At 52.2% G+C, this 25,926-nt stretch overlaps 1 protein-coding gene across 1 annotated transcript in view; it reads left to right on the top strand.

The window, feature by feature from the left end:
• The window catches only part of ZSWIM5 (zinc finger SWIM-type containing 5), a 97,157-nt gene that overhangs the window by 67,237 nt on the left and 3,994 nt on the right, over nt 1-25,926 (top strand). The window contains exons 2-11 of the mRNA XM_051624576.1: nt 365-721; nt 9,326-9,474; nt 10,090-10,240; nt 15,469-15,648; nt 17,728-17,904; nt 20,207-20,353; nt 21,291-21,428; nt 21,924-22,184; nt 22,622-22,757; nt 24,490-24,647. Of these exons, the coding sequence (XP_051480536.1) occupies nt 365-721; nt 9,326-9,474; nt 10,090-10,240; nt 15,469-15,648; nt 17,728-17,904; nt 20,207-20,353; nt 21,291-21,428; nt 21,924-22,184; nt 22,622-22,757; nt 24,490-24,647 (1,854 nt within the window). The remainder of the gene's footprint in view (nt 1-364; nt 722-9,325; nt 9,475-10,089; nt 10,241-15,468; nt 15,649-17,727; nt 17,905-20,206; nt 20,354-21,290; nt 21,429-21,923; nt 22,185-22,621; nt 22,758-24,489; nt 24,648-25,926) is intronic.

Raw genomic sequence — 25,926 nt, 5'->3', positions numbered from 1 at the left:
GCTCACGTGAGTTGCCAATTCAGCAAGAGGGAGGTGTGGATGAAAATGACTCCCAGGAGAGAAACAGTCTGAGAGACTCTTAAACAAATGGGAGCTGAGCAGCTTTGCTTTTTCCCTGAGGGTTTGGCTGTTAAATAAACTTGCCGATGAGTCTGGCTGCATGTATGTGTTGGTGCAGAGTGTGTTTGTACACGGGCTGGGTGTTGCTGGGTGTAAGCCACCAGGATGGTGTGTGTTGGGTGGTGAGCTCCTTGACACAGCGATGTGCGAGCAGCCTTGGCTGGCTTTGTCCTCCTTCCAGAGTTTGCCTGGGTGATCATGGTCAGAGGAAACCTAACGTGGCCTTTCCTCTTTCCTTCTCCAGGGTTCCACCTCAGTGGGACAGTAACAGAGCCAGCAACTGCGACAGAACCAGAGATGACCTACAAGGTGGCCATCAGCTTTGACCGCTGCAAAATCACCTCAGTGACATGTGGCTGTGGGAACAAGGACATTTTTTACTGTGCCCACGTCGTGGCGCTTTCGCTGTACAGGATCCGCAAGCCGGACCAGGTCAAACTCCGTCTTCCCATCTCAGAGACCCTTTTCCAGATGAACAGGGACCAGCTCCAGAAGTTTGTGCAGTATTTGATCACGGCACACCACACTGAGGTGCTGCCCACTGCCCAGAAGTTGGCCGATGAGATCCTGTCATCCAACTCGGAGATCAACCAAGTGCACGGTAATTCCTCCCTCCTCCCCGCGTGTCTTGGCACTGATTCACTTTGCATTTGGGCTGAGGTGGTGGTTTCACACTGACAGTGGTGACCTTCATTTTGCTGCGTGTGTCTGTTGCTGCACAGAGAGGGGTGGCAGTATCAAACTGACGTTAATGCACGGGTGTTGGGACCACATGGGTGTTGGCCACATGTCCCTGTTCTGCCCTTGGTTCTTATTTTATGTGTTTATCTGTCAAACACTGGCTTCAACAGGCAAGGAAAGGCAGAGCAGACAGGCTAGCAGTGCGCAAGGCACAGCTCAGAGTAGGGTGGAGGAAGGGAACACATTTAGTCCCCAGCATGGAAGGATGTGATGCTGGGACCCTAAGGAGCAGGAGCTAGAGTGGGGACTTGGCTCCTCCAGTGTGCAGGGACATGGTGTCAGCCCAGCCCTCCACGTTGCTAAGTCAAATGCCACTGAGATGGTGGGAGATAAAGCTTTAATCTCCATGGTCATTAATTTGCTCATAATAAATGAGCACCACTGTCTTAACCTACTGCACAAAGGCAGCAAAGATATGTCCTGGAGCTTTGTGTTTGGAAGATGCTTTTGCTTTCCTCCCCTGGAAAGCCCTGGCTGGGGGATGGTGCCCATCCTAGCCCTGCTCCAGTTGCCCACTGGCACAGGAGGTGGCCCAGGCTCCCTGGGGATTTGTCCTCAGTCTCCCTTCATCGGCCCAAGCTAGGCAGTCCTGCTGTGTCTTTCCAAGCAGCCAAGGAGCTGGGGTTGCCCAGGGTCTGCAACAGTGAGCCACTCCCCACCTCTCCTGTCCCACCAGCTGTAGAGCGGAGATAATAAACACTTTATCTGCCACGGAAGGGCATTGTGGGGATTAACACATGCCTGTTAAGTGCTCTGAAGATGAAAAGCCCCATATGCAGCCTAAACCAGGATCTGAACTGGTTGAATCCACATGTAGAGGTGAGGCCAGGGGTCCACCTCCACCACAGGGTGATGGCAGCTCTGATCATAGATATTTTCCCCTCCCTCTATCTGGTCATTCCTGCTTCTGCCTTGGGAGAGGCTTTTGTCTCCTCCACTGGGCCACATCTGCTACATGTGTGATTGTACTCTGAATTACTGGCTTTTGTGGGGGATTCCTCATTTTTTTGCATTAAAAAAGAATGAGAATCTGTAATACTGCAAGAATCCGGTGAGGTCTGTTCCCTTCGCTGAGTTGATCCACTGAAGCTGAGGTTGGGCAGGATCCCTTCTTGGTCATTGAGACTACTTTCTTCTAAGCAGATTGAAGGAAAGCTTTTAAGGCTGTGAATATTTATTGCTCTAGAGTCAGCAAAATGCTGGTGATTGAGAGTCTTACAAAGATACAGATGTTGGCTCCAGTTCAATATCTGCCTCTTGTTTTTACAAGTGGTTTTAAAAAAACAAAGCAAAAATTCTCTGTCCCTTCAGACTCGTGCAAATTCGTGCACTCCAGCATGCGATTTTGAATCAACAGAGACATGTTGACATACCCTGCAGAAGGTGGCACCTGTCTCACATCTGTGTGGCTGACTAGCCAGGGTCACAAGAGAGTAAACTCTTCTGCAAGTGGGAGAACAGCCTCATCTCATCCTGGGGGAGGAGGCAGATCAGATGGTGAGATGTTCTGAAGATGGTATGAGATGATCTTGAGGTGATCTGAAACTCATAGATGTTGCACCCTGTGAAAAGGAAGGATCAAAGAACCTCACATTCAAGTCCAGAGTCATGATGTCTCTGGGGCTTTGGCTCTTGACAGTGTAGCAAGCTTTGTCCTCCTCATCCTGCCAGTGAAGCAGAGCCACAATGCAACTACATTGCAGAGCTACTTGAGCAACAAGCCCAGGGTGCGAAAGAATTGCAAGTATGTGGGGCTCATATGTGAGAGCAATTCTTGGGGCTCCATTTGAAGAGGATCCATGTTTTTCCCCCATCTTGTGCTTCCCAGCTGTGGTTTATGCATTCCTATCCTGAGATTTGAAATTCTTGAAGGCCTTATGGGCTTTTGTGCACATTTTGGGCCACCATGTCTAGTTCAGACCCTTGGAGTAGCACCTTTGTTCACCTTGGGGTTAAGGTGAAGGTGGCTTTTGGGAGGCCAAGCTCTGCAGCCCCAACAGTAGCCCCCCAGTCTGTGCACTGGACACTTGAGGTTATTGTACCTTGGAGCAAGAACAGCCTCTCCAGAAAGCCTTTCCTTTTCCCCTCGTTTCTTCTGAGGAGAGGTCTGTTGAGCATTGTTTGGCATTGAGTCTCCCCCACCTGCCTCTGGTCACCCAAAGGGCTGCTCCTTCCATGTCAATGATGAGCACGTGGAATGGAGGAGCTGATTCTGCACCTTGGGAGCACTCCAGGATGGCTGGGGAATGGCCCCCGTGCAGGGGGATCATCTGGTTTTGTAGAAGAAGGCTTCCCAGGCTCCTCCTCCTCCCCCTGCAGAGCCTGAACGGCAAAGAAAATGACAGCCCATTGTCTGGCACGCTCGTCTCCGGGCGTCAGAGCTTTGTTCCTTGCAGCAGCCGGTAGCCGCGGGCTGCGCACCGCATGCCGATCTTCCCGGCTGCCTTCCTAGAAGGAAATGCAAACTATCCAGTAATGATGGAGGCTTGGAGCACAGCCAAGGCACTCGCGTGTTCTCGAAGGATTCAGTCCAGGCAGAGAGCCCTAGGTGTGCCTGCTGCTCTGCTCCCTGCCCGGCCCCTGCCTGCTGAAGGGGCTCAGCGTGCGGCTCTCGTAGCCGCCTGCAAAGGGCAGGGTCTTCATGGCCAGGGCGTCTCACCCAGTGTCTGACGCCTCCACGCTTGGCATCTCCAGTGGCAGCTGGAGTGAGGAGGCTGAGGTGGGTTTCACTGCTGCTGTGTCCCCTCCCCGGGCATGTTCCTGCTTGGGGACAAAGGCTGCAGGGTTGTCATTGTGCCAGCAAATGTGACTCGGCTGCTTGGACTTTCTTGGTGGGGTGGCTGCTGGGGCAGCCAGGATCTGCAGCTGGAGAGCTTGGATCCAACAACCAGGCTGCCGACAGAGTGGGGAACACATGGTGGTGGCCACCTTCGCATACTGGTCCCTTCAGTCTTCTGAGAGCATCAGCCCAGGGTTTTTATTGGTTTGCTGTGGGGCCAGCCTGGCTCAGGGGAGAAGTGCAAGCTGAGAAAGTGGTTCAGGGACACTAGCCATGGTGGGATGTGCTGGGAATAGGTGCAGATTAGCCACTGAGCATGGGATCCATGCTCTACCACCATGAAACATGGGAAGACTATGTCCTGCGGTGCAAATGAGGAACAGAGAGTGATTGTTTTGGTGCAGTAAAGTATTGCAGAGGTTGCCAGGAGGTGCTGGAGAATGTGAGGCTGTGAAAAAGAAGTGAAATGGGAATTGTAGGCAGAGAGGGAGTTTTCAGGGGCAAAAACAAGTGATGTAGAGGAGGGGGAGCTCAGAAGAACCAGCGTCTCCTGACAGCAGCGCTGGGTTTCCTGCTTTCACAGCGTGGATACAACAGCCAGCAGCAGTGGAGAGCTCAGGGTCCAAGCCACCCAGCAGACCTGGGAGACAGCATTCATCTTCTCTGGTGTTTTGGTTTGTGCTTGTAGGGAATTATTTGGATTTCTTTTAAGAGGAAGACAGAATCAGTGTGGGGTGTGCAGAAGGAAATCTGCTGTATCAGACTGGGAGGTCTGGGCTTTGGAGACAAACGTTGGATTCTTCCTGAGGGCAAAAGCAGTCTGTGGCCAAGGAAGGAGAGGAGGCTGATGGAAGCCACTGCAAGGCCAGACATGGTGATAATTGAAATTTCTAATTAGAAGCTTAAAGACAGGGGATACTGTTCTGAGGACTGACAGTGCCTGTGGGCCTGGAAGATTTGGGGTTCAGATGTAACCTTCGTGCATTGTAGGTGAAGTCTTCCCCTTCCTTGGGTAAGGAGCAGGAGGTTTTGGCAGACCTGGTGTTTGCTCCTTGGTAACTTGCCCTGCTTGAGCAGCACTTGGACATGGCAAGGAGAGCTGCGGCCCTCAGCCCAGGAGACGTGGTCAGGGCGGTCTGTCTGCCCCACAGAAATGCCAGTGGGTGACACAATGTCTGAGGCTCAGCTGATGCTATTGAAGAGGCTTGGGATGCGTTTCTCAGCCAGAAGTGGGAAAAGCCACAAAACCTCCACTGTCTCACAGTGCAGAGGCAGCTCCCCCTGAGGACAAGCCAGTGGAGAGTCAGTGTGAATCACCAAGGGGCCTTGGTGGCCCTGCAGGGTCTCAGGAGCTTTCTTGGAGGAGAGGACCTTCAGAAAACTCTTGGTGGGAATGGTCCCTCAGCCTTTGGCATAGAAAAACCAGATTTGCTTATGCAGAAGCCATAAGGAGCCCTCTGCCTGATATTTTCAAATATATTCTTGACCACCTTGAGCCCTTCTTTCAGTTCCTGGGCTACTGCTGTCCTTTACTCATCAGCCCATCTTGCTTCTTCTGCACAGCAGATCAGCAGTCCCTGCCTGCTTGTCCTGTTGCACTGAGCCACGGCTAATGTTTGAGGAGTTTTCAGATGGTCTTTAACTTTGAGGTCATCCCACAACTGCATCTGGAGGGCAGCACTAGTAAATCTTTTAAAAATTCTGCCTTCCAACTGTGAGGGAGGAGAAGGTCAGGTCTCCAGGGAATCTGTGTTCCTGGTTGCTGATCTGATGTGAGCTTAAGGGAAAATAGCATACCTGAGTGCTGGTGAGAAAGTCTCTGCCAGCAGCTCTTCCCCTGTCTTGCAGAGCTGCTGGGATTGCTGGATGACCCCTGAGTACATGTGTGGTGCTTCACAAGGAGCTTTGAAAGATGGCTGGAACCAATGCTGGTACCAGCTGGACCAGATAGCTCCCAGCCACCACACTGAGAGTCAATCTGGCTTCACTTGCTCCATTGGTGTCACATAGGTGTGAATCTTCAGGCTGCCCTGGAGGCTCCATCCAACCTTTACCTCCTCTTGAAAAAAATTGGGAGCCTTGGCAGAGCTTGACTCCTCACTTTGCTGCTATTTTTAATCCCTCATTAGAGTTCATTTCCTTTTTGGTGCCTGGTTATTTTCTCTCTGAGGTTTTCTGCTGTTTGTTTATTTGTCCATGTCCTCCTCACCCCCCACCTCGAGCTGTTCCTTCATGTCTGTTTTCTCTCCAGACGCCAGAGAGGCAGCCCAGAGGCATTCAGCAACACCACCACGTGAAGTCATGAGGTGGCCCTTGTGAACCAACACCACGATGGCCAGCCCTGCTCTGGGCGGGCACAGCCCTGCCTGGGACCCCTGACCCTGAGCCACACAGTCTGATGAGATGACCATGAGGGAGATTCTGGGGTGGCCACCTGCATCCCTAGGTGGATTTTATCATCAGTGTATCAGCTTCAGACTGGTTAAATATAATTTCCCTTTGTGTTGCCACTCCTGCTGTGGTTGAGACACTCTGGGAGTGCTTCCTATGCTGCTTGGCTGATGTATCTCCTCTTCCTGGGTTCAGGAGCTTGGGTTTGGGATGCATTGATACCTTGACATGATCTATGGAGGAGGTCCCACCGCCTCCTCAGCCCTGGAAACCTGCTGCTTTCCAGTCCAGTACTGCCTTTCCTTTTCTTCATATTGGGCAGCTAATTTCTGAGCAAGGTGTTGAATTTTCCATGCCTGGCTTCGCTCAATTTTCTAATGTGTAGGTGTTTTTCCAGACCTTATTTCTCAGTCTTTGTATCCACCCGGAGAAGTCTCTCTTGGCTGTCAAACAGTTAAGCACTGAGCCTGCAGCGAGGGAGGGGGTCCTGCCTGGAGTGTGATGGATTGCATTTTTATCTCTGTTTCTACAGCCAGTGTAAACGGGCTGGTGAAACACTCCTTCCACTCAAGATGTGGTGTTTCCTTAAATCTGAATCCGGCAGGACCAGGATCCAGCACATCTGAAAGAGGGCTCTTTGGAGCAGGAGTGCTGCTGCTATATGAGAAACGTGTTATGCAGGCACTGGGCTGTTTTACATGCCGTTCCCTGCTCCTTTGGAGCCGAGACATGGAATCACTTATCGGCTGCGTCACGGCATGCCGCTGCCGAAGCCCCCACGGTGTGAACGTTGGCAAGGGGAAGTGGACAAATCCTGCCATTACTGTTTCAACCTGACACAAATCCCGTTGTTTGCTCTTCAGTGTTTACCCAGCTCCCTGGCTTAATTGGGCAGCCCGTTATCTGCTGGGCTGCGTTGCACATGTGGGAATCTGCTGTGACAGCCCTCTCTCTGAGTCTTTTATAGGACAGCAAAACACACAAGCAAATTTCAGGTTTTATTTGGAGGCGCGGGAGGCGTGTTACTAATTTGGCTGCGGCCCGAACCCCAACGTGCGAAGTGCTCAATGTGTTGCGTAGGAGGAGGAGGTTTTATTTAGCTGCACGGTTCTTTCCTCACTGCTTGGGCTTTCCGTCGCTGCCACTATGAGTGAGCAGCGAGTGCTGAGGGTAGCCCCGGGAACCCCAGAAAAATGCAGCCGCTTTTTGCTTCTTGTCAACTCCTCCACCTTTATCTGTCAGAGTGACCTCAGTGACGGACGAAGGATGAGTTGAGCTTTAGTGGGATGGGTCACCCCAAGCATCCACAGCCTCCTGATCCCTACAGATGCAGCCAGGTCACCCTGTAGAGGCAGCTGAGATGACCTGGCCTGACTAGATAGCTGCAGCTGGGAGCAAGGGAAGGGATGGTGGGGAGAAGGATATTAAAAGTCCCGAGTGTCTGGAATACCTCGGCGATGGGGCTGGATAAGTGCTTGTGGTAGACAGATTAGTCATTGGTCCCTGATAGGAGATAATTGCTGGCTTGTCTACCTTTTATCTGCAAGATGAGGACCAGGATGGGGGAGGGAAGGAAAAGGCACCGAGATAGCCAGCATAGACTGTTCCTGTCGTGGTGGTCCATCATGGCTTTCAGCAGGGCTTGGCCACCAGCAGTGGGAGTGCAAGATCAGGGCACACGTGGGGCTGTAGGCAGGAGCCCCTGTACTCATCCAGGGGCCATAATTTCCTTTCTGCTGCTTCAGTTCCTGTCCCAATTATGTGGTTGTGTTGAATATAAATTATTCTGCAGAGAGAGCAGCAGCATCCTGTCCCTTCAGCATGATGCAGGCTGTGCCTAGAGCTTCATAGAACCGCTCTCAGGCAGCTACTGTTAGCAGAAATTAAAGGAATTTTGTAAAGGACATTAAATACAAATAGCTGTTTCTTATTGGGTCAGGAGTGTTCTCAGCCTTCGCTGGAGGAGCAAAACCCCTTGGGTTCATGTCCTCTCGCTTCCAAGCCAAGGAGAGACAGTCGTCCTGCTGAGCAGGCATCCTGGATCTTGATTTTCATGAATTGCATTCGAGCTCCTGCTTCAGCAACATGTGGGGCTGGGGCATGTGCAGCATCCTGAGCTGTCTCTGCATGAAAGCAATGTCTACTCCCCAACCAGATCCCAGTCAAGTGGGGAAGACATCACTGGGAACATACTGACTATGCATCCCTTGGCTGCCTGTGCAGCATCTCACTCTTTCTATGCTGACCCCTTCCTCGCTCAAGAGGGAGATGAGATGGGAGAAGCAGCCCAAAGTGGAACAGAGCGGAGCACCATCCAGCCGTGCCAGTCCCTCCTTGGCACTGGTATTAACTGAGAAGTTTCTGCAGAGCAGGACTTAAAAGCAGGGAGGTGAAACACTGAGCTCTTGTTCCCTTTTGCGCTGCTGGCTCCTTGCTGGAGCCGTGCTGCTGCCTGTCCTTTGAGCCCGGGAAGCTGGGACGTTGCTGGGAGGTAGGGCAGCACTTCAGGGAGAGAAATGGGAACTGAAAGGGGCAAGGCAAGGGGAGACAGACCCAAGCTGTTGTATAAAACACTTGTGGGCTTTTTTTTCTTTGTTTTCCTCTGGAAGATGAAATGTAGCTTGTGAATCCACATGTGTGCCTGCCAAAGGCTCTGCTCTGGTCACAGTTTGCTCTTTGAAGGATTATTGGTCCTTTGCTCTTTCCAGTGGGAGGTGTCTCTCAGGTGGGTACACTGATGCACAGGGATTGTCTCCTGTCCTAAAGCAAATGAGGTACAGGACCAGGCATTTAACCCAGGGCTCTGGAGCCCCTGTGCAGTGGTACCTCAGTTAGACTGTTCCTAATGTGGAAGGGCTTGCAGGAACTGGAGCTTTACTGTTGCTTAAACAAACCGGTGATGTGGAGCAGGAGGAGGAGCACCCTGGGCGATTGCTGGAGCCAGGGAGCACTCAGGGCTCTTCAGTTGCACTGTCTGCACCCCTGGGGCTTTGAAGAAGGGCAGGTCCCTGCTTTTCCTCACTTTATGTGAAGAGTGGGGCTAGCCTAGGCATTAGCCCTGTGGTCAGGATCCCTCTTGATGACTGCTGCCACCGCAGTGGAAGGAGAGCATGATGCTGCCAGCTGGGGCTCACTGCCCTGGAACCTGGTTGGTTTTCCCTTGCCTGAGGTGTTGAAAATAGAGGTGGGTCCATATAAAATAGAAGTAGGTCCACTGCTTGCTGGTGGGGCTGCTGACCTTGCTGCTTTCATATAAACACAGTTGTCTCTTTTCTCCTCTGCCCATCCCTCCAGGCGCTCCTGACCCCACTGCTGGGGCCAGCATTGATGATGAGAACTGCTGGCACTTGGACGAGGAACAGGTCCGAGAGCAGGTGAAGCTGTTCCTGTCTCAGGGAGGGTACTATGGCTCGGGGAAGCAGCTCAACTCCATGTTTGCCAAGGTGAGGAGGAGCCAGCTGCTCTGTCCCCTCAGTGTGTCACGTAGCCAGCAGCTCACTGGCTGCCCTGGCCGGGTGCCCGTCACAGCTGGGAATCTCTGCTCCAGTGCCTTCTCGCCTGGTTGTGGAGCAGGCAGTTATAATCCAGGCTCTGGGTCAGGCCTGGGTTGTCTCACCCACTCCCCTGCTCTCCTGGCAGGTCTCTTTCTCCCACTTGATAGGCTTGCCATGATCCTAGCACGAGGGAGGGCTTTCCCTCATCTCCCCATCCATATGGTCGGGGAAAGGCAAACCCCACAGAGCCTACCAAGACCAGGGGGAGGTGGTGTCAGCTGGCAAGCTCTTCTCTTTCTTTGCAGAAAAGCCTTGTTTTCATATTCTTGATCACTTGGTCCTCTTCACAGCCTGGGCTGTGGCTGCTGCTCAGTTGGACTCCAGCCAGCCACGTCACAGCCATTGCATGAGTGTCACAGTGTATGACTACACATTATACACACATATATATATGTATATGTTTACAGTCTAGGCCTCCAGACTGAGGGAGCTGTGGCTTGCCTGCCAGGTGACCATGTCTTAAATGTAGTTTGACTCACTAAAGACATTCTCTGTCCTTTCCAGGTCCGGGAGATGCTGCGCATGAGGGACTCCAATGGAGCCAGGATGCTGACGTTGATTACAGAGCAGTTCATGGCAGATCCTCGGCTCTCCCTCTGGAGGCAACAGGGAACAGGCATAACAGAGAAGTGCCGGCAGCTCTGGGATGAGCTGGGTAAGGGTCAGCACCTTGCAGAAAGCAGCAGCAGGGTTGCCTGGGCTGCCAAGCCAGCAGGCATTATCCCCAAGGCCTCTGGATTTCTTTTTTGGGAGCAGAAGCCCTGAGAGATGCCAGGAGTTTACTTTATTCCGCGCTGGGGAAATCCTGGTGGAACAGCTGGATCAGGCACAAGCTACACAGTTCAACACCTTAAAACAGCCCATCTCCTGTGAAGGGGTCAAGGGTGGCGGGTGTGCAGTGTGGCTGGTCCTGTACTTGCAGCAGCCTGGTGCTTGGTGTGCTGCCTCAAAGTCTTTGCAAGGGAGGACTCAGGGGCTGGTCATAGCGTGGATGTGGAAATGCTGTTCCTGGAGGAACTGTGATCCAGAGGCAGGTTCCCAAGCCTCACCCTGTCTAGCAGATTTCTGCCTGCTCTGGTGCACGTTTCCAGGGCGAGTGGGACAGGATGGCCAGTGCAGAGCCTGGCTTTAAGGGAAATGCAATTCTGGGTAATTCTAGCTAAGCACCTTAGACACCGGCTCAGCTGGCTGACACCGTAATATCATTAGAATAAAACATTTAGATGACGTGTGTGGTGGAGTTAACCCAGCAGTTCTGGGCTCTCCTGGACATCTGGGGTCTTTGGTGAATAGCTTGACTTGTGCCATAGTTTTGAGCTTCTCTGCAGCCTGCTGGTAGGAGGTGCTGTGTAAGAGCAAGGACTCACGGGCTGGGACCAAAGGAATGTTGTAGAGGTGGAAGAAGGATGAGGGTGATCCAGGGTCTGGAGCACCTAAAACCACAGACCGTCCTTCCAGTGTCTAGCAAATACAAGCATAGCTGTGAGACTAGAGAGCCTGGCCAAACTGTGCAGACAAGGGATGGGCAGGGCAGGGATGTCTTGCTTCTGGGTGAAGTTTCCTGGATGGAAGTAACCGTGCTGGCTCTGGAGATCTCATCTGTACTTGCTTGCCAAGAAGATATTTCCAGGATTTTGGGATGCTGCAGCTAGATGGCTGGGTATGTGAGAATCCTGGAGAGGTGGCAAATCCAGCAAGCCTGAATTTCTATATGGAAGAAAGCAAGCACATCAGTGAAACATGGATGGATGGGTGTCTGGGCAGGCCTGGACACAGGAATCTGTTTACCCAGAATTATGGATTATTTGGCCATATTTCAAACCTGCACTCCAAGCCGAGAGCCCTCTCTCCTTCCTGTACACAGGAAGGAGGAATGGTCAGGTTTCAGTCCTGGCTTAACCATGGAAGGACCAGATTGGTGCATGTAGTTTTGGTCAATAGAGTGGGAGGAGGTGACAGCATGTCCCATCAGCAGATGGCAAAGGAACGTCAGGGCCATGACAGGGCTGGATTGGTGCCAGCCAGTGCATGTCAGAGTGAGTGGCTCACCTGGCGTAGGCATGTCATGTGGGAGGGTCTGGGCATCTTCGTGCTGAAGAGAAGTCCCTACAGAGGACATGGTGATGGTCTTATGCAGCTCCAGGGCAGGATGGGCATGGAGTATACTCAAAGTCCTTTGGATTTGGTTAGGAACAGAGCATCCCTCTGAAGGAAAGATTGAGGCATGGAAGGACCAGATGTGCAGTGAGTTGGTGGTGTTCCCCAGTAATGAATATCAGGAGCGTGGAGAGATGTCCCAAATAGTCACTGGGTGGGTCACAGTAGCCAGGATATGTGGCGTGGTGAAGGCACGTTGTCCAGCTGCCTGTGGGCTGCAGATGCCAGAGCTGCCTGGCATTACCACTGCTGCCAAAGGGAGGAATGAGGGGCCTGTTGCCAGCTGCTGCGGGAAGCCCCAGCACAGACCGCATTCCCTGGCCACGTGGAAGAGAAAAATGGGCCTCCTGGAAATTATTTTGGGCACGTGTTTAATAATTAATCATTGATTTTAGCAAAGACTGCATCACAGACTTGCGTAGGATTGGAAGATCAGCCTTAAAGAAGATTGTGGATTTATGTTGGGGAAAATGTAAAGGATTTGCAGGATTTCAGAGTTTAAAAAAAATCATCAACAAAAACAGTAATAAAATAAAAAAAGGCATAATTTGCTTGTGTGTGTGCTGCCAACTGAACATCTATTGCCCCGTCTGCTGGGGAGCCAGAGGAAAGCCCTGCTGGATGGAGAGCTCTGCGGCGTGGGAGTATTTGCCCAGGCGCATTAGTACTTATGATTAAAGCCTAATTACAAAAAATAGACGAAAAACCAGCTGAAGTGCAGCCTGACCTTAATCTGCCTGGAGACGGGTTTATTTATCTCGGCCACTTGTTTACAGTGGGGAATTTCAGCAGATTAAGCTGGGGAGCGACCCTGTGGGAAACAGGAGAATTTCTTTGATGGTTTGGAAACTTGGGCGCAGGATCGGAGCGCCTGTCCTCTCCGGGGCCAGGAGCCGGGAGCGCTGGGCTGGGAAGGCTCCGACCCTTCCCTCCCCCCATCCCTGCACCCAGCCCTGTCATCAAAAAGCATTTTTGTTTAGAGGCTTAGCTTAATCGTGATCTGCTGCTTTGTTCCCCGCTTAACCTCCTGCTATCGGAAAGTTCAGATGAAGGTTTCTGCAGCATGTGAACAGACAGGGAGTCTGACCCAGCGTGGCGTTTCGGCTCAGGACAGGAGCCACTTGTGCTGTCAGCTGATGTCACTTGACCATAGAGCTCAGAAAACTCTTTTCCATCTCATGGATAACTATCATGGCCAAGACAGATGTGAATGCCTCTTCCCTCCTTGTCCCTGTCTCCCCTCCACATCATCCCTTCTGCAGGAGAGCCCAGGGGCACAGCATTCTGGCAGGCAAAGGATGCCTTGGGGGGCTCCCAAAAATAGGCTGCAAAGTCATGAGGCTTCCAAGGGTCACATCTTAGCCGAGCTGTGGGAGCCAAAAATCCAGCAGGCTCATCCCATTCCTGGGGGTGGTGGAGCTGCAGCACCAAGGCTCGTTACTGCCTGTCAGCTGAGCTGCTCTGTGCTCCATCAGAGGCGTGAGTTGAAATTGCTGGAGGCTGCTTTTGGCACAAGCAGCCCTGGAGCAGATGAAGAGGAGCAATGACAACAGGCAGGAGTGCTGGTGGGAAGGGGATGCCTGAAACCAGTTGAAGCCCCAGGATGCCCAACACCAGGAGCTGAGCACAGGATTTAGCTCACGCCTGCCTGAGGAGGTGGGGGGGTTCTCCTGCCCTCAAAGTGGCAGCAGGCAAGTGCCCACCACTCAGCAGTAATCAGAGCCTTAAGGAAGACTCATTTTCTGGAGCTGAGACCTGTTTTTTTTCAAAGACACTCTGTTCATGCAGCCCCTGTAGAGCCTTCAGGAGCCTGGGATTGAGTGGCATAGACCTGCTCCAGGAGGGCTGTGCCCCGGAAGCTCCAAAGGAGATACGCTCTGCTCTTTCACATGCTTTTATCACTGATGTTGCAGCCCAAAAGTCTTAGTACCCCCTGTGCATCAGAAAGGAATGGAATTTCAGTGAGGTTTCCTGGGAGCAGTGAAGCTTGAGATGTGGATGGAACTGGACTGGGTGAGGGCTGCTTTGAATATTTGCTGATCTTCAGTGCCTGCAGTTGCTTTTCCCGTGCCTGTTCCTGGATGCGATGCTGCTGCCACCGTCTGCGTTGTGACACCGTCACGTCTCTCCTGCCAGGCCAGGCTGTTCCGAGGACCTGGATGTGCACAGCCTCCACACCTTATTAGTGATTTGAACCAAATCTGTCCACGAGTCCCAGCTGGCAGAGGACAGGTCCCAGGACATGCACCCCAAAAGCACCACCAAAGCTCACTGTAGCCCAGAGGAATGGGGAGACACCAGAGTGGAGCTGGAGTCAGGACTTCACGGCTCAGCCTGATGTTGCCTTGAGGTTCTTGGAAAAGGGACTGGCTGCTCTGGCTGTCTGTGCTGGAGTTGTAGCTTCCCATGGGGATGTTTGGCTTGTCAGCATGGCTGTGCAGTGAGGGAGGTGGTTTGGGCACATGGAGGACTCTCCTTACTGTGCAGTGGAGCTGTGTCAGGTGATGTTGTCCTGTCACTGGCTGTCACTTTGGGATGGGAACTTTGACTTGAGTGATGGAGAGGTAGGGGAGAGCAGCTTCTGGACAGGGAGAAGGAAGGTGCTCCAGGTCTCTGCTGGGACGATGTAGGAGAGGCAAGGGAGGGTGTTTCTGCTGGAGGCTGAGCTATCTTGCGTGTGTGGCAGGATATGACATGGGTGGAGAGGAACAGTGTGGGCTGCTCAGCCTGGGGACAGCCCTGGGGGCACCACGCACCACAGCTGTGCCAGCACGAAGCCATCCCACCCCACAGGGCAGGCACAGGGACATGCTGTATCCTGGCAGCCTTGCAGGGAAATAGGGCAGAAATGCAATTAGCTAAGGTTTTGCACTTACTTGGGTTGCTGCAGCCCTTTTCAGAGCAGTGGGTGACCAAGGAGAGTCAGCAAGGCTGGGTTAGCAGCACCAGTGTCAGCCCTGTCTTATGAAAGGATGAGTTGGAACTTAATGATGACAGATATCCTCAGGCCTGGTTTTGCCTCTCCTGCAGCAGACAGTTTTGTCAGGGCTGTGAGGTCCCATGGTTGACCCAGAAGGTGTCAGCATGGCTGTTCTGCTGATGGGCACCTCCAGCCTAGTGCTTGCACCTTGGACGGCTCCTGCCTGCAAGACATCAAACCAAACTCCAGGCTTCTCTGCTGGTCCCTCTGCAGGCTGGGGCTACTGGGGATTAAAAAAAGAAAAAAATAAAAAGGGAAGAAAATACACCAAATCTCCTTTTTAAATAGTTGAATGCAAATGGCCTGAAGAACAATGGCAGATGAAATAGCATTCGGAGCGGGTTTAAAGCACTTGGAACGTGGGTAGGATCAAAATCAGGGTAGTCTTTGGAGATACAGACTCTGCTGCTTGCCAGGGTGTTTTTAAGCATGCTTTGATGTGTAGTTCAAACACTAGATTTGTGCTGGCAGACAGAAGCACTCACAAATTCATACACAGCCGCTCTCTTCTTCCCTCCTCCCCACTGTCCCCCATCTCATGAGATTATAATTTAGCTTCATTACAGAGGAGTTTTACTTTTATTTAAAAGCTGTCTAAATCCCCCTCCTGGGTCTGTACATTATGCTGAAATGAGTTTACGAATGACGATGAAACCTTGCAGGCTCTCATGACGAGGATGGCAGCAGAAGAGCTTTGCCCCTCAGGTATGTTGGTGGCACCTCCTTGATTTCTTGGCTTTGTTTAGGGGCACTGTGGGTGTGCGTGGTGTTAAACCCACACTGCAAGCTGGAAGAGAAATCCTGTTGGCTTCGGCAGCTGCGCAAGTGGGGCGAGATGGACGTCTGTCCCCTGGAAGATGGTAATTACGGTAACGAGCTTCCCAACATCACCAACGCGCTTACACAAAGCTCCAGTCATAGCCAAGGTGAGTCCAGGCAGGGAGTAGAAATCCAGTGAGTGGCCACAGGGGTTGGATCTGGATCAAAAATCACCCCAAAGTTGAGAGACCTCGGTTCCCCTGCTGGTGATGTCTCTGGGAGTCACTGGACATAACATTTCTCTTGACAGCCTGGACACACTTAGAAATGTTTGGCTCTTTGCTACATCTTTGGTGAAGTCACCTGTACTTTTAGCATCAAATTAGAGACCATTTGAAAGCAATGTGACCTTGGGGGAGTTTAGGCCCCTACAGTCTCTGCAAGTTTGGGTATGCAAGTTTGGGTATGGAGTTGAACAGAAAACCAGTGCTTCCTGAATCAGAGCGGGGCTGAGCTCAGAAGCCCTGGCTGTAATGTGAGAGTGAGGAACTGGAGATGATGCAGAGCCCCTTTCCGAGCCCTTGAGCTTTGCCTCTGGACTTTGACTCAGGTGGCAGATAAATCATTAGCCAGGAAACTTAAACACAGTTCAAGTGCAAAAAATATGTTGTGCCAAATTATTTTCTCAACTCCTGACAAAGCATTTGATCCCTTTAAATTTAAGTGCTTTTCCCCTTTTCTTTTGCTGGAAATAGACATTAATTGAAAATTTTGGCTCTTACCGTGCCTCCTTCTGATGCACTGGAATTGCTCTTTGGTGTATTGTGTGTGGCCCAAGTGGGAAGAGGGAGACAGCAGCCATGCTGGGAAGGAAACTTCACTCTTCTAGGTGGGATTAGTTCCTCAGCAGCAGTTGGGGAGCACGTCTGTCCTGCCAGTCCACCCCAGCCACAGCCAGGACTGCACATCCTGGCTGCTCACTGTGCCTCCCCATGCACATCCTCGGGGAGCAGCTTAATTTAAACCTGGCCTTGTTCCATGTCCTGTGCCAGCCCTGGGACTCCCCCCTGGTGTTCCCAGCTCCAACGAGGATTTGCTCTGGCATTTGGGGCAGGTTGCTGGGTCTGAGCAGGTCACTGTTTTTAGACCAGGGGAGTTTCTGAAGCACGTGCCGGGGAGGTCCCCTTGTCAGTATGCTCCTGTGTCTCCAACCAGGGAACTGAAAGCAGCACAGATCCTGGAGGTGTCCCAGGGTTAATGTTTGTGCATATGCAAATACTGCTGCAGATTGTTTGTTGCCAGCCTTTTTTATTACTGAAGGAGAACAGCTGATTCCTGAAATCCTTCCTGGTATAGTGAGTTGGTTCTCTACGCAGGAACACCTGTTTAATTTCTTTCCACCTCGGGGTGTCTGCAGCATTGAGGCTAATTGCTTGTTGCCATCGTTTCCAGAGCATGTTTATGCAGCCTCCCTGGATCAGCTTTGAGCTGTGCCTTTTGTTTTCCCCCATTGAATGCATTTAACTGCCTGTCTGGTGAGTTGTGGGACCCAACATTCAGCTTTGCATCCCCTTTGGGGCTTCCTGTTTTGCAGCCTGCTGGCTGTGTTTGGCCCTGATGATCCAGTGTGGCTGGAGTGATAGCAGCATTGCTCAGGACAGGCCTTTTCTTCCCAACAAACCACTTGTCTGATCTGACAGAGTGAAATGCTCGTCTAGTGTTCAGTAGCTTCAAAAATATCAGTGGAGTTACAGAGCAGCTCTGAAGAGGAGCCACAGAGCAGGAATGGGGTTTCAGATGATGCTGTCTCCTTCCTTCCTGCCCTCTCACACAGCCAGAGGAAGTTGCTGGAAAGTGATGGTTCCCCCCAGAGTCAAGAGGCAGATGACATGTGCTCTGCAGTTCCCTTTGTGGCTTCAGGTGCTGCTGATCTAAGCAGCAGGGGTTCAGTGAAGCCAGGACTTTACATTGGAGCAGAAGAGGAAACAGCTCAAGAGTGGTACCACCAGCTTGTGGTGCTTGTGGGGCGGTAACACTGAGGGCATGGGCAGCAGAGGTGACCAAAGGCAAGCTGCTGCAGCACAGGAGCCAGAGCCCCTATGCTTAGCTCAGAAATGGGCAGGGTGGGAGCAAGTGGGGCTTTGCTCTCATTGTAAAGACATTGCTCTGCCCAGGGAGGTCATGTCCGGGGACAGGAACAGGCTGCTTCTGCCTTGCCAAGGCACTGACTGTTTTTCTCTTTGCAGACTCACTGGCCAGGCCCAGACGAACTGTGTTCACCCGGGCCATTGAGGGCTGTGACCTCCACTGGCAGGACAGCCACCTGCAGCGCATCATCAGCAGTGACTTCTACGTGTCTCCCTCCTACCAGCGGGAGGGCGAGAGCCTCCTCTTCAACTCCCAGGGACAGCCACTCTGGTTAGGTGAGCATCCAAGCCAGCAGCCCCTTGCATGGCCTGGGTGGGTAGGGTTACTAGAGGAGAAGAGCTACCCAAGGCATCAAAGAAGCTTTGCTACCCTGGGTCCTTTCAAGCTTCTGCATCCTAGATTGAAAGTCCCTCCCTGGCCCTTAGCCTGAGGAGCAGGGTGAGCAGAAGAACTTGGTACCTTCCCAAACCCTAGCCACAGTCCTTATAGCAAACCCCACATCTTTACAGTCTGGGTTCCCCTTGGGCAAATGGGACCACGGTCGTCGTGTCCTCTTTCATCCTGTGTTTGGCTGCCTCCAGTGCAAGGTCTCCTGTCCTTGTACAGGGGGACTGGACAGTTCAAGTCCTTTGAAAACTGGCTGGGGAGCACAGCTATATCCTCTGGATTTTTTCTTCCCTGCTCTCACCCTCTCTTTAGTCTTCCCCTAAAGGCAATTAGCAGACAGTACAATTAAGCCTTGTATGAGCTTAAGGCATACAGTCAAGCCCAGAAACCTCCTGTGTTGTAGATCTTTAGTCTGTGTACCTCAAGCCACACAGCTTCTCTGCTGCAAAGTCTTGGCCTTGGGCAGATCTGCAGACCCTCAACAACCACATGTCTGGGGTGAGAATGAGTGAGACAAAGGGCTTGGGGGTGTCTGTTGTGGCTGTCAGCCCTCAGACTGACCCCGAAATGGAAGACACAAGCCCATCACACCTCCAGGAGGGTTGATGCCTCATCCCTGCAGCCCAAGAGGTGAATGTATGGACATGGAACAGGTCAAAACCTAGCACTGCACTGTTGTCCATGCTAGGACCCAGGGTCTGCCTTCACCCAGCCAAATAGGAGGAGATGGTTTAAAGTGATCCAAAGATGGATCACTTTGTGGAGCAGCAGGCACTAAGTTGCTGTTAAGACTAGGAGAAAAAAAAGGGCCCATGTGAAGACTGCTGGTGCGCTTCTGCTAACTTAGGGGGAGCAGGAGGGGACACTTCTACTCCAGGCAGAGTTTTGCAGATCTGCAGGCAGCAGGTCTCCTCCCTGCATAGCCAGAGCCTGGTGGTGGGTTAGTCTTTCCATGGACTCCATCTGGCAGGGATGTGGTGGCCACAGCTCCTCCATCCCTAGCATAATCTGGGTTCTGGTGAGCCCTTTGGCCCAGCTGGTTGGTGCATGTTATTCTTCTGATGTATTTGCTGTGATTTTTGGATTTTGCGCTTTTGCTTTCTTGGCACCTCTTCAGGGCCTCAGTACTGGGAAGGGAGTGTGATTTGTCAGCAACTTCCAGCAATGAATTCAGGAGAAGCTGAATATTTCATCCATTTAACAGATGAATAGAGGGAGCAACAAGAAGCTCTTTTACAGATGTGTTTGTTCTGAAACCTCTTCTTGTTTATTCCTTGCGGGTGACCTTTGGGATGTGGAAACCCCATTTGTGGAGCTGGTTATCTGCATTTCCAAAGCTTTCTGAGCTCTTCCAGGAATAGAAATGATCCCTCTACCATCATTTTAGATCTTCTATGTTTGCCTTTTTTTTTCCCCTCCTCTTGGTAGGACATTTTGTAAGAAAATGGGATTTTTGCTACTTGTTATGCAGCATGTCATGTCATCTGCTCCTGCTAATTTCTCACTCAGTCATAATCCTCTCCACAGTTGCTTGTGATTTCAGGTGAGCAGTAAGCAGCAGGAGCAGATGAATTCCTAAGCAACTGTGAGTCTTGGGGGGTGTTTCATGCAACTGTGCCTAATAATAAAACACCAGGTAGGAGAGCTGCGTAAGACACAGGGTGTCTGCAGAGCTTGCTCCATGGAGGCATTAAGGAAGCAGCTCAAAGCATCACCCCAAGTATACCAGTGCCCCCAGTGCAGTGCTGGATGCACAGCCTCACCCCATGTATGAGACACCAAGAAGCGTTTAGGTGTGCAGCAATGAGAGAAATGACCATAAGCTGTGCTGGTTTCAGGAGAAATGAGCAACGAGGTTGTAACAGCCTGTGTTTGGAGCTGTCATATTGCAGCAGTGGTGTGTTGGAAATGCTTCCAGTAGATAAGGTTTGTGGAGGAGGGAATTAAGGTACTGATGTGGCTGCTGTGGTTTGAACATGGTAGGAGTCCCATTGCTGTTCCTGGTAGGCATCCCTGCCAGGAGCAGGGAGAAAGGGATGACTTCAAGGCAGAGAGCAGGAGTTTAGCTGGGAAGACCAGTAGAAGAAAATGCCCTAATGCTGTCAGGTTCTGTCCCCCATCTGTATCATCTTGTGAACTTCTGTGGTCATCTGGCTCAGCCATGCCCCTGCATTTGTCCCTACCTTGCAGAACATGTCCCGACAGCCTGTGCCCGAGTGGATGCTCTGCGCTCCCATGGCTATCCCAGAGAAGCTCTCCGACTAACTGTTGCCATAATCAACACCCTGCGACTGCAGCAGCAAAGACAGCTGGAGATATATAAGCATCAGAAGAAAGGTATGAGTAGAGCTATGTATAGAACCATCCCACGAGATCCAGCTGGTTGGGAAAGTCTCCTCCATCCCAGAGAGAAGCGCTGCCCTATCCAGAGTGGCAGAGTCTGACAATGTGCAGTGCTGTCTTAGACAAACTGATGCATCTGATCACTTGAGCCAAACTGGGTTGTTACTCACCTGCTGAGGACAGAGGGGTGCCCGGGAGCTGTCTTGAGACTGCTGGAGTAGGGTGTTCTTGTTTCTGCTGTTGCCATGTCTGGTTGCCTCAAGGATTGCACAGGCAATGGGGGATGATGCCTGCATTTAGGAGGATCTGCTTGTCTGCAGAGCTGCAGTAACTGACTGTGTGTGGTACCAGGAGAAAAGACCAGTATTTCTTCTTTTGCAATTACAGTTGGCAGAGAGCTGGGCCCAGTTACTGCAATACTGCTGGTGGTCGTTGACTCCTGCACCTTGCTAGCTCAGCTAGCTTGAGATCATCAAAAGAGAGAGCTTTTAAGACTCACTGAGAGTCTTTGTCATCTTCAGAGAGATTTCTGCTTGTGTTGCCAAAGCATTCAGGCTACCATTTCAACTAAGTACATAAGCTGCAGGTCTGACTCTATAGACCCTGTCTGGGGACTCTGCAGCCCCTCATGTCCTCCTGGAACAGAGGACTAACCACTGCATCTTTTGTGGCCTTAGGACATTGGGGTTTTTTTTGGGTGCTTGCTCCCTCTGATGTCTGTGTCAGCGTGCAGGGTGGCTGCTCTGAGCTGCTCCTTGCCCCCTAGCATGCCCAAGTTGGTGCTGAAGGTCCCCATGTCCCAGGTCTGTGGGGTAAGAAAAGGCCATTGGTCTTAGAGACCTCTCTGGGTGCAGAACCCATCTTTAAATTAATCCCTTTTAATATATTTTTGCTCTGTTTGTTTGTTGGTTTTGTTTGTTTTATTTTGCAGAGTTACTGCAGCGAGGAGCAACAACCATCACCAACTTGGAGGGCTGGGTAGGCCACCCCCTGAACCCCATCGGCTGCCTCTTTCTCACTCTTACTGAAGCTTGTAGATTAGAAGAGGAAAATTGCCTTGAAATTTCAGGTACTGAGCATTCCTCCTGGCTCCCTTCCTAGTGGCTGTGGCTGAACCAAGCCTGGGGAGCAGACCCTAGGTGCAGGTCTGGGGCTTGGGACTCTCAGGCTCCACATCTTCCCTCTCTAGATGTGCAGAGGGTGCAGTGCAGAGTGGGGCAATTAGTGCCCTGAGTTTTTTCAGCCTTCAGGGTTTGCAGCCAGAGCAGAGCAGGAGAGTGGCTTAGCAGAGCTGGGCCAAGGTGTGCTGGCCCATGGGAAGGCTCTGGTGACAGCTGTATACCCTGTTGTGCAGGTCTCAGGTCTCCTGCATCCCCTAGAGCAGGAAGGAAGATGAAGCCCTTATCTCCTGTAGGGAGCTTTTATCTGTCATCTCTAAATGACTGAAGACAGGCAGCGGGGGAAGCATGAGTCTTGATTCTGAAGTTGAGGGGTTTTTCTCTCTGTTGTGGTTCTGACACTAAGGAAGGCTCTTCTAACTTTGCTTCATCTCTCCTTCTTCCAGATGCTGGGGACTCCAAACCCCCAGTGTATCAACATGTGCCCGTCGCCACCGGCAGCCAAGACAGCGGCGAGTCCTACCTGTCCCTAGCCTTAGAGGTGGCCCTGATGGGGATGGGTCAGCAAAGAGTAATGCCTGAAGGTCTCTATGCCCAGGACAAGGTGTGTCGCAACGAGGAGCAGATCATTGCCCGGCTGCAGGACCTTGAGCTGGACCCAGTACTGGTGCAGACCCTGCGGAAGCAGTGCATCTTGCTGCTGGAAGGTGGGGGCTTGGTCCATCTAGATGGTTCCTGTGTCTTAGCTGAGTGCTGATAATGTCTCCAGGGTGCTCTTTCCAGGGTTTACACCCGGCTGACCCTATCCTGGCTTCTTCCTCTGTGGTTGTGGTGCTGAGTCTGTAGGATGACTGCTCTGCCATGTCACCTGGCAAAAAAAGGATTTGATGATATCGCTGGAGCAAGACCACCTCAGAGGCATTGCAGAGAAGGGTGCTAAGCACATGGCCTCAGTTTCTGAGGGTTTTTGGCCTAAAAGGGCTTTTAGAAAAGGGAAGAGCAGCCCTTTACCCTGGATCCAACTGGAGGGTAAAGGTCCACCGGGGGAGCTGCCGAGCAGCTCCTCAAAGCTTTGAGGTGTTGCAAACCCCAGACACAGATCCTGCTGTGCTAATTATGGCTGATGGGCTGTGCTTCTGCCTAGGTGGTCCCTTCAGCGGCTTGGGAGAAGTCATCCACCGTGAGAGCGTCCCCATGCACACCTTTGCCAAATACCTGTTCTCTGCTCTGCTGCCTCATGATGCAGATCTGGCGTACAAGCTGGCTTTGCGGGCCATGAGGTTGGTGCATGTTTTATTCCGTCTCTGCCCTCCCGTTTTGCCTCTCTCCTCTGCTGTGCCAGGAAGCTGGGATGCTTTGCAACCCTTCAGCAGGGATGGGAGTGGAGGCAGGCTTGGAGCTTGCCATCCCTGACATCATCCTGTGCAGTGTGTAGGGCTGCAGCAGTGCAGTGCAAAGAGACTTCCTGCTTTCTGGATTTTCAGGCCCCATCCATAAGGATTTGCATGGGCCTGATAATGCCTGCTGGTCCAGCCCTCTGCCCAGCCCCTTGCTCCAGGCTGAGCCCTCACCTGCCTGTCCTAGTGACAGGTGTGCTATGCCAGAGCAGGTTCCAGGCAGGCATGGTGTTGTTATCTGCCTTCTGTCTGCCAGGCCTCGGGCACCCTGCAGCCCTCCCTGCCCGCAGGAAGGGCTGTTATCCCAGCACAGATGGGCAGATGATTTGCCCTGGGCTCCAGGATATTGCAGAGCTGGGCAGAGAACACAGACACACTGTGTTCTGCAATAAAGCCCAGCTCCATCTCTGGGACTGGGGACAGGGCCAATGCTGAGAGCTGCCCCATCTCCTTCCCTGGTTCATGACACATCTCAGGCATTAGCCTGTGTACTGCAGTTTTTGGCAGAGGCTGGATGGGTCTTGAAAAGGTTGGAAATTCCCAAATGAGTCAATGCTTAAATGACCATCAACCCCTGAGCATCCCAGTGCCTGTTCCCTGTGACACCATCTTTCCTGGAGTATTTCCTTGGTGAAATGGGCCATTTCTCTCCAATGCCAAGGGAAATTTTTCAGTCCTCCTCTCCTGGGAAGAGCTGCTCAGGAAGACAGACAGACCTAAAAGAGAAACCAAGGGTCTCTGCAGTGCATGGGGACACCATGGCCCACCAGACCTAAGGACTCCAGCTGCTGAGCAGGGATGGGACTGAGTGCCCTGGGGATGCATGTTGTTCTCTCGCTATCCGTTCATGCCTGTTCCCTGCTCCCAGCTGGACCCCCTGTGTCAGGAAGTCTCTGACCTGGGCTGGAAGGGTTGGGCTTCAGCTGCCCCATGGGTGCCTCAAGCTTATGAGTGAGGAAAGCAGAGATGGTTGGATGCTCTCCATGTCCGGGGAGACAGTTTCCCTCCTGCACACCTCAACTGGCCATTGAGTTAGTGACACCAGCACCAACTCAGGGCTTTAAGAGCCAACACAGTTTTGTCACTGTAGCTGGCGACATGAGATTCCTGCCCCTCTTCCTCAGGCTTCCTTCTCCCCTGGGTTTTAAATATCCCCACAAAAGCAGGTAACCCAAACCGGCTGCAGAGGCCCTGGAGAAATGTGCTCCTGCTTCTGATCACAATCAAACGTTTTAAGAAGAACCATATGATAAAGCCAGGAGTTCTGCTAGGTACTCTTGACATGAAAGCAGCGGGGAGGGAGGAGGGATTTTGCCTTCTTTTTTTTTTTTTTTTTTTTCCTGAAGCTTGTGCTTTTCTTTACAAGTTTATAAATCACTTCACGGATCATTCTCCTCCTTTCAAGTTGGTCTCAGATTGATCCCTGTGCCCATGTGCTGAGCACACAGCCTTGGGAGCACCTGCACATGCACAGCAGCAGGCTGCTTTCAAAGGCAGTGCTGAGGGCAGCTGCCTGCAGGCAGCCCCTGCCTCGCTTCCCCAGTGTCTCAGGGAGAAGGGGCTAAGCCAGGGCTGGGCTGGGGTCTGATGTTGCCTCCTCCCATTTACCCTTCAGGTTGCCCGTCCTAGAGACCACGGCACCGTCTGGCGACGTGACTCACCCCCACCACCTGGTCTCAGTGGTCCCCAGCAGGTACCCACGCTGGTTCACCCTGGGGCACCTGGAGTCACAGCAGTGTGAGCTGGCCTCCACCATGCTCACGGCAGCCAAAGGTTGGTGGTGGGGGTAGCTCTGGGGTGGGATTGATGGGATAATGCTGCAAAAGAACATTGAAGGGATTTTCCTCTTGCATCTGCTGGCCTTGGAGCAGCTTGCTGGAGTCCAGAATCTCTGGGGCTCTTGTCCCAAAGGGTCCCCAGGCTCGTGGTCCAGTAGGGAGGGACAGGAGGTTCCCAGGAGGTGCAGGCAACCCTGCAGGGATGCCAGCCACAGTGCTTCAGATTCTGTGTAGTGCCCCTGGGTGATGCTGGACCACACATGCCTTGCAGCATGATCAGCTTCCAGGTCAACTAGCCCTACAAGAAGTGTTGTGGGTTCATACCATGCTTTAGTTTGAAGCTGCTTATCCTTTTACCTTTGCTTTGTCTCCTCCTGCCTTCTGGTAATTATATTGCACAGGCTGTAGGAGGGATAGACCTCCCCATGCACCAAAACACGTGTGGCTTTCGGCAGGGCTGGAGATGGGGACAGCTGTGCTGGGTGGGACACCTTGGTCCTAGCCATGAGAGGGCTCTGTATAACACCTCCTCACTGGTCACTTGGGCCTCTTTGGTTGCTGCCTGAAGGAAGGCAAAGACAGGCTTTTCATTAAACATCCTCTGTCTAGAAACCATCCCCACCAGGATGGTGAGCACCCTGTTCCCCATGATGGATGGTGAGGCGAGTGGTGACCAGTGCCCACTGCTACAGTCAGCAGCAGCCTCAGGCCCCTGGTGCTGCCAGCCTGACAGGGAATGTGCTGCTTCCCCCATGAGGGGGAAGATAAATGAGCTGTCAGAAAGCTCCAGCCTTGTTGCCTCAGCAGCCTCTTCTCTCCTTCCAGCCCTCCTCCTCTTGGTTGCTTTTCCAGGGCTGATGGTGTCCTGCCCTTGCCTTGCAATGCCATGATGTAGAGCTGGTACCTGGCTTATCCTTTGGTTTCTTCCCTCTTCCAGTGCCTAATGGGAATGAGCTCTTTATGCCATGGGTGTGTTTTATGCCTTTGGATTACCTCTGTTTTTTCCAGTATCCCCTTCCCCAGGTCTGCCCCCACCACAGCATGTCCCGATGCGATCCTGTGTCCCTGCAGTCTCTCTCGCCCCCACGAGCTGTTTTAGGGAGGCTTGGATTTTGGTGGCAGTGCAAGTGGCTGCTGTGGGTGGCAGGTGGTATCTTTAGCGATTAGTCACCCGAGATGTCTCTGTGTGCCCAGGTGCTGGGTGCTATTTGGTTTTCTTGGTGTGAGGTTCATCTGCTCAGTTTATGACTATGGGAGTAGAAACATGAACTTGG

The sequence above is a fragment of the Apus apus genome, chromosome 7 (assembly GCF_020740795.1).
Source record: "Apus apus isolate bApuApu2 chromosome 7, bApuApu2.pri.cur, whole genome shotgun sequence".
In the NCBI taxonomy this organism is placed as follows: Eukaryota; Metazoa; Chordata; class Aves; order Apodiformes; family Apodidae; genus Apus; species Apus apus.
Note: the sequence above shows the minus strand (reverse complement) of the source record. Positions and strands in the feature narration are given on the sequence as shown.